The sequence below is a fragment of the Diorhabda carinulata genome, chromosome 3, assembly GCF_026250575.1.
Source record: "Diorhabda carinulata isolate Delta chromosome 3, icDioCari1.1, whole genome shotgun sequence".
In the NCBI taxonomy this organism is placed as follows: Eukaryota; Metazoa; Arthropoda; class Insecta; order Coleoptera; family Chrysomelidae; genus Diorhabda; species Diorhabda carinulata.
This window is the reverse complement of record NC_079462.1, coordinates 24,614,532-24,628,659: the sequence shown is the minus strand read 5'-3', so window position 1 is coordinate 24,628,659 and position 14,128 is coordinate 24,614,532. Positions and strand designations below refer to the sequence as shown.

Below are 14,128 nucleotides of genomic sequence, written 5' to 3'. Positions count from 1 at the left end.
CTACATAGCTTCCGGAATTTTGTCATAGCGCGGCACAAATTTTTGTATGCCTTCTTCATCGAAAGTTTTCTGTGATGATTTCAACCGTATTCTTTCAGCTCATCTTTGGATTTTTGACCACAAAAGAAAGTGTTAAAGTTCGCAGTGTGAGGTCGGGCGTTACCGTGAAAAAAAACAACGACTTCTGGCATTAAACTTCGGCGCTTATGCAGTATTGCGCGGCGCAATTTCTAATGGTTTCACAGTAAACGTGTGCAATGATTATTTGGCTTCCTGGTAAGAAACAAATCAGCCAATTGCCTTATCTATCCCAAAACCGGTGCATATAAGTTTTCGAGGTGTCAAGATTTGCTTACGCTTAACTTTCGTTGGGGACGAAGTGTGTCTTCATTCCATCGATTATCGTTTAATTTCTGGGGTCTTTTAATTTTGTAAGGTACTCTAGTTTCATTCCCATGACTATTCGAGAAAGAAAATCATCACAACTTCATTGAAGCGTGTCATAAACCGAATACGCATTGCGTATCAGTTGGTTTTTTATTATTTAATAAGAATTTTGGTTTTCGCTTTCTCTCATCAATTGCGTGACATACTTCATTAAAAACTAAAAACGGGCGTACACAATCGTGCATTTGATGCCTCCTCGTAGATTTGCCGATGAGGAAATTTCACTTGGTTTAACTTTTTTCGCATTTAGAAAATGAATCATAGGTATGATTTCAAAAGCAGCGGTATTTTCAATTGAGGCTGACATCATAAAAAAGCATTAAAAAGAACACGTTGGCAGTAGCGATTTGAAAACGGCAGTCAGAGTAACCACCGCGCATGCTCGGGTCTGCAATCGTAGAGATGCCGCTGATAAAAATAGAAACAACGGAACTGACATTGTGTATATATCTCGCCACAAAAGTAGTAAGTTATAGATACTATTATTTACTCAGAAGTAGTCGAGTAATTAATATATAAATTGATTAGTGAATAAAATTATCTACTTGTTTGATGTCAACTATTAGTATAAGTAGTTTAAATCCCGGGCTGACAATAGAACAAACTAATTTATGTTGACATATGTGAGTTGTCTCAATTTTCAAACGGACCATTTTTTTCCATAATTATGTATCAATAAGATATAAAGTCTTCGTTTATTGATATTAAACTAATAACTAGATGTATAATTGTTTTAATGAATACAGAAGAAAGGAAAAATGAACTTACCAAACTACTGAACATATCCTTGAACGCATAAACCAACGATGATCCATCACCATATTTTATTTCATTCAATCTTCCAGCTCTATCGAAACCATAGTTTTCACTCAGATCTCCCCATTTCCAGCTTGTTAGTCTACTGAATCTGTCGTATTCTAACTCAACTTCCGTAAATATTCCATTTCTTGGTCCTAATTTAACAGGTCTCGCCGATCTATCATATGTTACGTTTAGTAATTCAATTTTATCATCCATAAATACCGATACAGAAGCAGTTTCTCGATCGTATTCCATTGTAAGGAGATTTTCACCGTTTACTCTTAATTTTTTACCGACTTTAGTTAAAATTCTCGGTGATGCGTTCTTATTATTTTTGGAATTTTGATTAGGTCTTACGAAATATCTCCATTCAAATCTATTAGCGAGATCTCCACCTATTTCTATTCTCTGTTTAGCAGGTACGGGGTAGCTTTCACCTAATATAGGATCTTTATCTGCTAGAATATTATAAGGAACTGTATCTGTTGTTATACTATGGGACCAAGATGATTCGCTAGTTACACTACCATCAGGTAACAAAATAATTCTATTTTCGACTTCATCTATCCTAGTTGCTACACTAGATCCTTTTATTAACATCGAAACTGGCGGTCGATTGTTTTGACTGACTTTAACAGTGGCACCTTTCAAGCTCAAATCGAAAGATAAGCTGATAATTTTTCCTGTCGGTGTAACTGCTGATACCAATCTACCGAATTCATCGTAATTGTACACATAGCTTCTTCCACTACTATCTAGCTTAGTTTTCAATAAACCAGTAGGGCTGTGGTAATCGAAAGTCACGTTGTAATTATCTGGTGTACTAAGTTCATACAACATCCTCATTCTGGACATTCTTAATCTGCATTTTTGACCTTTCGTATTTTCTATAGAATTCACTTGACTGGAATAATCTCTTAATAAAAACACTTTATTTCCGGCGGCATCAGTTACCGTACTAAGTTTACCGTTGCTGGTGTTAACGTTGTAAGTGAAAACATAACTCGATTCTCCAGTTAAAATGTTCTTTGTAGCTACGTGTTGACCGAACCTATTGAATATATAAATTTCTTGAGTTTCCGGAGAATAAATTTCGTATTCTCTGGATGCACTAGCGTCTGGAATACTTGCCATGACGGATCTGATTCTGTAGTTAGCTTGATCGCCGATGTGTACGTGACCATCGGGCGTAACTGTAACTGATGATATAGTGTTGAATTTGGCGTTAGAAGCTAGGAAATGATCAGCTTCGAAACAATCGCAGCCTCTTTCTAAGCAGTTACATTTCGATTCGGCACCGGCGTACGGAGATATTTTTCCATCTGTACCGATCACTCGAACTCTATTTATCCGTTGAGAATCACTTTCGGCAACGTAGAGATCACCCGAGGAACTGAAGGCGATACTTTGCGGCATAACTAATGTGGCATGCGTGGCTAGTTCGATATCGTAGCCCGTAAGAGGAGAAGCGCAGTGCAAAGGTCTACCCGCTACGACTTTCACTCTTCCATCTAAAGTCAGCTGTAAGATCATGTGGTCATCTATTATATGTAGAGTATTATCAAGAGGGTTTATTGCTAGTTCTGTAGGCCATCTCAGATGTACTTCTTCGAGATTCAAAGTTCCTTCACAAGGTAACGGTTTCCAATGCGATTTGTGCATGTGGTTTCCTATAACAGTGGTAACAATACCATCTCTGTCAACCATTCTTATGTTCGTTCCATCGGCGAAATACAAAACGTTGTCGTTAGATACCGCGACTCCTTTTGGATACGCTAATTTGGCATCTCTAGCTAAAGCACCGTCTCCACAATGTGCTTCATCGCCTGGAAGACATCGCTCTCCGGATCCGACCACCGTTTCCCAGTTACGGTCTGGATCGGAATAATCGTCTTTACTTCTAACTTTAATGATTTGATGAGATTCAGGATCGGAGATGTACAAAGTTCCATCTAGTGGACTTAAGGACATGTGGTATCTGTAAGACACTCTGGTAGCGCTGAAAAAAGAAGGTATAATTATTGTAACTAAGTGAGAATATATCTTTTATTCATTTTGATTAAATAACAGGAGAGTTGTCTGCAAAGTTTCTGATCTCAACTTGAAGATGATAGCATTAATCAATATAAGCTGGGATATACAAGGTATTTCTATATTCGACCGACAACGCTCTACCACGGAGAGATCTCAATAAATGCTCATTTTGATATAGAATTACAAACCCTTACAAAATTGGCAAAGTTTCAGAAGTTGTTCAAACTGTTGGCCGCTCAATTCAATACCCTTACAATACACCGTTTTGTTATTGAAAAACGTGTCTTCGAGAATAAATCTGGATAGGATTGAATAATTTCTGCTGCAGCTTGAAATCTAGCTATTAGATCTTGTTCAGATTTGATTATTGTTTCGATAGAATTTAAGTCAGGTGATCTTGGAGGCCAACAATTGGGTCCACTCCGACCAATCCATTTTTCTATAAAACGTCTGTTTGATTAATTTCTGCCGCTGCAGCAAAATGAGCAGATGCCCCATCGTGTTGCAGAGGAAATATTAAATAATATTTTTGAAAGGCCAGTTCTATTCTATGGAAAGTTTTGAAAGAACAAGTGTTACATCCATACAAATTGGTCAGTGTTCAAGCATTAGAACCTAGAGATTTTCAGGTGCGTATGGAATTTTTAAATTGGTATTTACAAAAGTGTCGTGAAAATTGAAATTTTCCAAAATATGTGTTGTATACCGACGAGGCTAGATTTACTAGGGAAGTCAACTCTAGAAATAGTCCAGTTGGGATGAAGAAAATCGGCACTTTGTTCGTGAAAAAGGATTTCAGCATAAATATTCGGTTAATGTGTGGGTGGGTATGGTTGGAGATTGCTTAATCGGGTCTTACATTTTACCAAATAAATTAAATGGAGCAATTAATACGCGCTTTCTGGAAGAAATGGTGGATAATTTTTGGAAAATGTACCGTCAAATATTAGACAATACATTGGTTTCAATACGATGAGACATCTGTTCATTTTGCTGTAGGTGCAAGAAATTATTTAAACAGACATTTTAGAGAAAAATGGATTGATCGGGGTGGACCCAATTGTTGGCCTCAAAGATCATCTGACTGAATTTTTTTATATGGGACTTTACTGACGATAAGAGTTCGGGATGACTAAAAACCGCGATAACTAGCAATATCATCCAAAAAGTTCACAAAATGGTATTAGTAGACAGTCGGATAGAAATTAGATAAATGAGAGACGGCATATCAGAAGAACGCATTTGCCATATACTGGCCATATTGGCGCGATACTATAGTATCTTCTATCGTTTTCTTGAATATGTTATTTATCATTTTTATTTAATAATACAGTTTTTGCTTCTTTAATCTTCAAGCATCTTAATTCAGGATCTGATAGTTGGATAGATTTATCAGCCAAACTCATTATTCCTTTTTTTTGTGACATAGCATGATAAATTGAAGTTTAAATATCCTAAGGACTAAGTTGATTCAATGTACTATTCTGTTTTTATATTATTATTAATTTCATATGATGTGAAACTAAGAAACTAACTTTAACCCTTATCAAAAGTCATAATCAGTGTATACAAATTTCAGTTATACTCACTTTAATCTGACTATAGTTCGTACGATTCCGTCAGTCTGAATCTTTCTGACTAGATTGAAATCTCCAACAAATAAAGAACCATCCGGAGCACTAGCAAGAGCGACTGGTGCAAGAAGTCTCTGCTTGAAAGCCTGACCCTCGCAATCTGTACATTCCAGTGGTCTTTGATGTCCATCGCCCATGGCCGTCAATATGACACGTGGTTTGTGTTTTAAGTATATATTTGAACCATCTCCTTTTTGTAAAATTCCTAAAAACAATCAACATTTACATCTAAATGTACTTTTATTAAAATTATGTCTACCTTCGTGGAAGTTATAACGATGATGAATGTCTAAATTCCATCCACCAACTTCTGATATACTCATATCGTGACCACTTAATTTCGTAGTTTGCACATCCCAAATAATATCCTTGCAATTATTGTATTCGTAACCAACTTTTACGATAGCGTTAGTTACTCCATAAACTCTTTGTCTGTATACGTTGAGTCTATTCCAAGCATACGTAAATTTTATAACTGGATCTGCTTCGAAAACTTTTTCAAAAAGAATCCCTTCAATTGTAATTCTTAAATGAATCAATTTTAAATCGGCAGGAACAATTTCTGGTGTAAGTTGTAATTGTATTGTCGATAAGTATCCAGCGGCGCGAGAACTTTGGTAAACAAGATTCAATCCTGTTCCTGGTATACGAAGACTTTCTTGCACAACTTGAGATTCGGCCAATATAGCGCTTTTATCAGGACAAGCTCCTTGAAAACCATGTTTCCATGTCGCTAAAACGACAGGTTTCATCGTATCATAATCGTGGGAGCTGCAAGGTTGTGGTATGACACTAATTGTCCTTTCATCTCCAGTTACCATAATTACATTTTCTATAATGACTACTTCATTCCATGGAACGTAAACTATGCGACTCTGAGGGCTGAAAGGCGATCTTCCGAATTGTAGAGTAACCGCACCACCTCCATTAACTAGTAGATCAAACCATCCATCATCTCTTGTTAATGTAAAACCTTCCAATGGAGTATTGGTACTAACTCTGACTCCCATTAATCCGGTTCCTACTTGTGTTGTTACTCGACCTCTGACGACCGCAGATCGACTAATAAAATATATAAATTAATCAGTTGTATCATTTATTTTTCATAAAAAGGAAAAAAATATGGAAGCCAACATAAAAAACACGAACACAGTGGATATAGCACACAAAAACAAGCAATAAAGAACAGAGCACAAAATACTATTTAAAAGTGTAGTAAACTTCTTAAAGCTAACTTCTACCTAATTTTGTATGTACTTATTATGGCTTCTAGCCTTACCTCGTGTTAAAGTTGTTCCAGAACATACTGAGCAGCAAGAATCAAGAAAGCCAAAAATTGATAAGTTAATATTTTTAGATTAGTAGCTGCGTAATGTAGATTTAAAAAATAGAAAAGGTAGCTAGTAGACCTAATCTGTTCGTTATTTAAAACATTTAAAGAGCATTGATAAAAACGGTGATAACTTCGGTTCAAAGCTACGTGATCGTAAGCAATTTTATTAAAAACAAACATTATCATTCTGATTTAATAAATACTTTGAAACGAAATAATCGCTAGTGAAAAAGTTTGAAGTAAAAAAATTACATAAATGGGAGTGTTTTAACGTGGGGCACAACAAAGCAGCTAGAAATATATTAAACAGATAACATTTAAAGTTGAAACAATAATACTTTTTTAGAAGAATTTGTGTAAAGTATGATTAGTACCTACTCACCTTTCGTTGAATGTTTCAGCTCGGGCGTAGTTCTGAAGGCTACCTTCGTCTATTAAAAACTTCATCCTTTCAAAAAAAGATGCTGTTATCGCCGGAGGTTGTTTTCGCAGTAAAATATCTATAGGTTTAGGTGACGAAACGCAAAGTTGACTGTTTTTGCAAGCATTGTTCGAACAGCATTCTGGATCTTCACAATCTACTAGGCCATCTAAAACCCACCAAATATTATGTAGTAGGGAAAGGTTGCCTATATTGGATCAATTTTCAGATTTCTTATTATAGATTCAGATTATAACACAAAATTGATCTACATCACAAAAGCTATTTTTTAGTATACTTTAGTACGTTGTCCACTTGCTGGATTTTATACATAATTTTATTCTAAAGTATCTAAGATGTACAGCACTATATAGAAATTACTGTAAGTGGTTCAATGTTGCAAACGGGTTGCCTAAATTGCACCTAGGGGTCCCAAAATTGGGTCACATGATTTAAGCTAGCAGCATAGGTGTTAAACACTATAAAATAGTTCATACAGGAAGTTTTGTACTTAAATTAAAAAAAATAGAAAATCCTTCCACAATAATTGAATATGGAATATTGAATATGAAAACAAAACAATGGTTTATTTAATTGAAATTGAAAATAATTAAATGGCGAAATGTATGACAATGTACATTGAAAGATTGTTCAAATATTAAAAGTTTCTTGTATCATGTGATGAGCAGTTTTCAAGATATTGGACTGGGGGCCAAAAAATAAGTTCTTACCTTTGTCGTTATCTCTTCCATCATTACAATTTTGTTCGAGTAGAAGATTACAGTCGACACCGTCCCATCCGTTATCACATCTGCATTCCCAACTACTTTCGCTACTGAATCTACATTGACCGTGCCCGGAACAACTATTCGGACATCCTTCAATAGTACAGTGTTTTCCGTTCCAACCAGTGACACACAGACAAGTTCCGTTTTTACATTGACCGTGATCATTACACCTTGGATCACATTGTTTCATATTGCAGAATTCACCAGACCAACCAGCGTCACATTGGCACGCTTCGTTGACGCAATGACCGTGACTACCACAATCAAGATCGCAAAGTTCTAAAAAATGCATCAATATTTAAATAAATTCATGATGTTACTTGACTTCTTGCGTACACTTACCTCTTGAACAGTCATCGCCAGACCATCTCGGTTCACAGGTACAAGTTTGAGAATCGAGATCGAATGTTCCGTGCCCAGAACAATCTGGAAGACATTGAAGTGCATCTTTATCCATTTGGGAGCAATCGCTTCCTTTCCAACCCTTCTTACAAATACAAGTTCCTTCTACACAATATCCATGCGATGAACAGGTCGGATGTTGACAGTCAGCTATAACATAATTCGGGATAAATATTTTGAGTCTGAATAAAATATGTTTACGTTTGGGAAATGTTTCAAAAAGCTTTGAGAAGTATATCATTATGCATAGAGTACATAAGCTCTTACATGGTGAAGGAATTTTATTGTATCCATTGAAATTGGACAAAAAGATTAATCTTACAATTAGTTCTTTATTAATTAATAACTTAATATTGTTCTCAACCAAACCTCTTCTGAATTTGATTTCTTGTATTTAAGATCGAAAAATGCTGTTAATGAGTGTATTATATATGTGGTTAGTATTTTGCTAATTATGTGCTCACCTTCCTCACAGAACTTTCCTTTATAGCCCCTGATGCAGTTACATTTGCCGTTAGCACAATGCCCGTGACCGTTGCAATCAGGCACTTCGCATTCATCATGCCTTAGTTGACATTCTTTTCCTTTCCATCCGGGGTTACATTGACATTCTCCATTGATGTACTCGCCACGTTGACTACATAGCACAGGACATACACCTAGCAGAAAGATGTTTAATGATATCATGCAAAAGGAGACTCAAGCAAATTAATCTAACCCATATTTTGTTCATTTACATATTAGATTTATGTACAGTAGGTTATGAAGACTCTGCAGTTTATTGTCATTCGCACGTATCGACAGATTGAAAAGTTATGAAATGGCTGATTAATAATATGGCGATCCAAGCACGATGTTATAGTAGAGTTAGTAATTATTTTTTTTTCATTCCATTCCAGCTCTTAGTTATTACCGTGAAGCTCTAAACCGGTTCATTACATTTATTACATACCAAATTTGGAGGGTCAGTTTTCAAGAAAAAACCGTTATGTAATAGAAGAGGACAATATTCAAGAACGTAGATTGTATCACAAACTAAAATATGAACTTTTTTCGCTTTCCAGCATAATCACTATTAACAATTAAATCTTTCTCAAATCGTGACACTAGGTTTTGAAATTCCCTCATTAAAGAACTTTGCCGTCTGAATATAAAACTAATTAGTAACATTTTCTTTCAACTTATCATCATTATCCAAGCGCATTTCGCCAAGACTTCCCTTCAGCTTCAGGAACAGTTAAAAGTCTGATGGTGTTAGCTCAGAGTTGTAAGCGAATTTCTTCATCTTTCGTTTTATTTATACTGGGATGTTTAAATAGTTCTTCATCTTTCATTCATTAAAAAGCCCACATTTACCCCACCACATACAAAAAGCTGTTGGTGGATTCCAGCATGATCAACTTTTTAGCATTTAAAACCAAATTCTGCGGGAACTTCAAGCCGACGGGATTTCTGATCGACATGGTGACTAATGAAGCAGTTTACGCATGTAATAAACACCAGCAGAGACTGACAGGATGCGCAATCGGTATTCATTATCGATTACCCTCGTTGTATGATGTGACGAATGTGATTTTATAGAAATAATTACTCTGCATTTATTTAAACTATGAGCTGTGACATGTATTAACCCGTTTGACTGGTCAGGTTAATACTACAGCTTCTTTAGTGAAGTCTGGGTATTGATTAACGCATTATAATAAGTAATTTTTCAAATTGGAGAGGAGTGCCAAATAAACTCACAGTTAAAATCGCTCTAAGGTGATAATATAATAGTTTTGAATAGTGTTTACGAGCGTTATGAGCTAACCCCAACTAAGGATACTGTAAACCATGATGTAAAGACTACTTCCCAGCTGGTGCGCTATAGCTCACCTTGTAGTCTTTACATCATGCTGTAAACTAAAATGAACACTAGAATATTTGCGAAACGATGTGCGAAGAAATGAGCTAAAGCTTCCTTTTCTATTATGACAACGCAAGTTTTTGGCCGCCGAAAGGTTCCTGTCGGTTCGCATACATTTTACTAATTAGATTTAGCACCATATGATTTCTGGCTCTTCTCAAAAAGGACAGAGCATATAAGTGCAATGTTAGCCAAGAACTGTAATTTGAAGGAAATCAATCCACGTTCGATGTAACCTTTTTCTATAGAAAAAGTCGTTAATTTTTTGAAAATCGCAAAATCTTGTTATTAGCTATATAATATTCAAAAATATGTGGTTAGATATAAGTAATGTTAGTAGCTTGTACATACCATAAAGAAGTGATTTTTGATAATCTAATATCATCAATTTCAACTTACTTTCACTGCAGTCATCTCCTCCAAATCCAGGATTGCATTGACAGTGACCCATCAGACATTCTCCTTTTCCGCTACAACCGTTCGGACAGTTGTGGGTCATATCATCCGCTACTACAGCAACAAACGTAACTTCTTGAGGATCCCCATCATCGTTGTATAATGATAAAAACCAATGGCCTTGTTCCATGTAATGAGTTACTTCTTTTTTCACACTAGACTGCTGAAAATAATACCTGTTATAACATTTCATCCAAATTTTACTTCCTTCAAGTTATGAAGGATTCAGGAAAGAAATTTCTTAACAGATAGCTTCAATTTGGATTTTTTATATAAAATATGAATTTATTATATACTGTTTTAGCCTCTATTGTTCAAAACAGTACAAAACTCTAAACCAAAAATTTCCAAACTTTTTTCCTCGTAAACCACTTCTAAAATACTTATTACTAGTTTTACTTGATACATTTACACCATATCATCAACTAAGTTCAAGTACACTCCAGTAAAGCTTCCCGTGGACCCTTGTGGAGCACCTGGACTACGTTAGGAATCACTGCTGTAAACTATCACTCTTTTAACATTGCGGCTGCGTTTACAATTATTATATGATGTATATCACCATTTCAGACAGAAAAAAGCTGAAGACGTTTCTATCTATTGGAATACTGAGATGGCTAGTGCAAAAACGAGGACTCGAATCATAAGCAGAAAAATTAAATTAGTGGTTAGTGTGATTAAAATATTAATAAATAGAGTTGTGTAGTACTTATCAATGAATTAGAGTTGAAAAAATGCGAATAAAATTGCTCTTATGAGATTACTAGCTTGACATTTTTAAAATTAAATACTTTGCGATTGTTTTTAGAGAATTATTGTTTTACTGTTAAGGTGAAGGTTTTTCTCCAGTTTGGACAAATATAGGCACCATTGGAAATTGCCTAAATATGTCACTATTTTGAACATACTCCCCAGTATATGATATAGTCAAAGATCGATATACAGGGTTTTCAGACAAACCTATAAGTCGAAGCATCAAACGTCGACAGTAAAATGATTTGTTTCTGGATTTGCTCAGTCGATCATAGAATCTAGCAAACTCGATCAAACATCGATTTGTACTACAAACATAAAGGACCCTGTACACGTTATATAACAACGGTTAATAATTCTAACCATGTAATACCTTGATTTTATCATCCACAACATCGGCATATTGCGATATATGAAGATAACTTATAAATTTTTGCCGCTATTCCTGTTATCATTTTATAATCGCAATTGTGTTCTTCATGGTTTGAAAACAATAACTGAGATCTGGTTTGATAAACACTATCAAACATGTTTGTGAATACAACATTAATCCTAATTTCCACCGAATAAGTTAAAAATTTACATTCTTTGACAACCAATCTTGTACACTCTTAAGAAATTTGAAATACAAAATGCTCCGGTGCTCCGATGAATACAGAAAAGGCAAATGAAGGTCTTCAAGTCAATTGACTGAATGTCTTATAAAATAAAAAAGTTGATGGTTTATACAGAATAGAAATGAAAGCAGGAACAATAAATAGACTTTTTTTGGAGAATTCAATTTCGATGATGTGTTCAACATTGAGCTGTTTCCAATATAAAACCGTTTTAAATTTGAGGACTGTATAAAATACATAAGATGCTTCTAAAATTTTTATAAATGATATAACGTAATGTGCAATTCTCAATGTCATAATAATAATAATAATAATAATAATAATAATAATAATAATAATAATAATAATAATAGTACATAATAAAACAATAAACATTGAAATTAACAAATTTTAGCCCAATCTAGGGGCTTTATAAGAATATTCTGATACCTGATTGAAGTTAGACTTGTGAAATTGAGTTTCGACTTTTTCCTGACCAAATTATACCTCCCAAGTTTGACAAAAGTCGAAGCCCAAATAACGTCATGTTTTCACCAAGACAAGATTGACTCGTCAAGTTCAGAAGTGCTGATACGTCGAGATTTGACTATATACGTCTAATTAAAAATATTACTTACATGTGATGCTCTTGTCGTTCTAGCCTTAAACCCACTAAGTACTTCCAAAATGTGATATTGTGTATGAGTAGGTAGAGCGTTTCTTCTGGCATATACCCCTATACTTGCGCCCCTCGGAATGCTGTAATCAAATTGTACGTACGCCGCTTCAGATTGATAGAATTGCATGTTCCAATAACTATACGCCGGAATTTCTTTCGATAATCGTTGTCCTAGCGATATTTGAGAAAATGTAGTTCCGTCTGGTGGAAACGACTTAGCTGGAAACGTGCGGGCACCTAAATTCAAGACAAAAAACTTAGCGGATGTTTCAAATCGTTGAAACTTACTAAGGCAAAAATCAAAATAATGAAATCTTTTATTTCATATAACTCGACGGGATTGGCATTCAAGTCTGATAATTCAAGGTGAGACGAATATTTTGAGCTGTCGTGTTGTTGGGAATCAAATTGATAGGACTTGAAATAAGCTTAAGGTTTTGAAGGACTTTCTTAGAGTTATAGAAGAAAAAAGTTTTCTTTTCGCGTACTTCTTGCAAGAAAATATAAAAAATAAGAGATTGAAAGAGTAATTTGTGCCTTAGTATGTAAGATTATTTCGTAATATTATAATGAAACCTATTTTTTACTGAATTACTGAAACATTATTATTGGTGATGAGATTAATTTTATTACAATATAAATATAAATATCAATGCTTCTAAATGTTCTGGATTTTAGGTATCTTCTTTTTCAAAATTAGTTTTTTTAATAGTATTTAGAAGATTTAGATGCATTAATATATCAAAAGGTCTAAGAAATAAGAAATTGAAGAAATATAAATATCTTAAAATTTATTATTCTGAATGTACTTGATACAATTATAATTGTTGATAACCTCAATAATTATCATATTTTCATTTAATTTATTGTGAGAATCCTCTTTGGCCGCAAAAGAGGACATATTTCTCTAAAGTTGTGTAATATTTTTATTCAGTATCAAGATAACTATTAAATATGAAAAAAGTTTGAAATCAATATTTAAAACATTTCGTACAGCTTTTTATTTCAAGTTGAATTTAGGATTCTGCTCTTTTTAGCTCTGACAGAAACTATTCTCTTTAAAACGACATTTTGATGAAAATTAACATAGCAGAAAACAGAATTGTAGTATTTTATTAAAAAATATTTTCATATTAAATGCACGCGGTTTTTTGAACTGACACAAAGTTATATTAAAAAATAGAAAAGCCATCTGCTAACGTTATACCAAAGTTTTGGGAATTTCATAACAAACAAAAATTTATTTCTGTTGTTTTTTAATGTAAACGTATATAAAAAAGTTGTATCTGCAGTGGCCTAACTCACGTTTTGATCATCATTAGTGTTAAAAAAAACATCTCTCAGCAATAATAACTTTGCAGAGCCTAGGAAGCAAATCATATTTTAAAGAAATATAATTTGTATCGAAGTTATTTTTGATACTCTTTCATTTTCAATATAAAATGATACGAATTGTAAGACATTGTTTAATATTAATAGTTCTCTTTGATGATTGATTTGTATATACTGCAGTAATTGTTAATAATATTCAATTGCTCCTGCGATTTAGATTCATGCCCAAGTCCATTTTTAGTGTTTACAGAAGTACAGCTTGTTACCAAATTGGGACGGTCACATTTTTTTCTCAGGTTCTTTCATCGGGTACACTTGACTACAATTTTAAGTGGTGTAAATATTTTTACGTTCACAGGATCTCAACAACTCAATTTCAAGAGCTGAAGAATTTGTTTGTTTTCAAAACACATTTGAATAACGAAATGAAACACATGAAAGAGTGAATTACGGTCAGTTACGAATCAATTTGACAGAGACAATGAAGTAAAGACTGTTTACCTCGCTTCGTGAGCACCACCAGAAGATTGTAGAATATTGGAATAG

At 34.2% G+C, this 14,128-nt stretch overlaps 1 protein-coding gene across 17 annotated transcripts in view; it reads right to left on the bottom strand.

The window, feature by feature from the left end:
- LOC130892046 (teneurin-m) overlaps window positions 1-14,128 on the bottom strand; it is a 770,493-nt gene that overhangs the window by 11,619 nt on the left and 744,746 nt on the right. For 9 of the 17 annotated variants that reach the window (XM_057797233.1, XM_057797243.1, XM_057797229.1 and 6 more), the window contains 10 exons: window positions 12,210-12,487; window positions 10,166-10,385; window positions 8,325-8,519; window positions 7,801-8,010; window positions 7,402-7,737; window positions 6,632-6,839; window positions 6,196-6,222; window positions 5,176-5,978; window positions 4,872-5,121; window positions 1,216-3,247 (listed from right to left, as the gene is read on the bottom strand). In XM_057797233.1, coding sequence (XP_057653216.1) covers window positions 1,216-3,247; window positions 4,872-5,121; window positions 5,176-5,978; window positions 6,196-6,222; window positions 6,632-6,839; window positions 7,402-7,737; window positions 7,801-8,010; window positions 8,325-8,519; window positions 10,166-10,385; window positions 12,210-12,487 — 4,559 coding nt within the window. The remainder of the gene's footprint in view (window positions 1-1,215; window positions 3,248-4,871; window positions 5,122-5,175; window positions 5,979-6,195; window positions 6,223-6,631; window positions 6,840-7,401; window positions 7,738-7,800; window positions 8,011-8,324; window positions 8,520-10,165; window positions 10,386-12,209; window positions 12,488-14,128) is intronic. The other 8 variants (XM_057797244.1, XM_057797230.1, XM_057797240.1 and 5 more) reach the window with 3 other exon arrangements.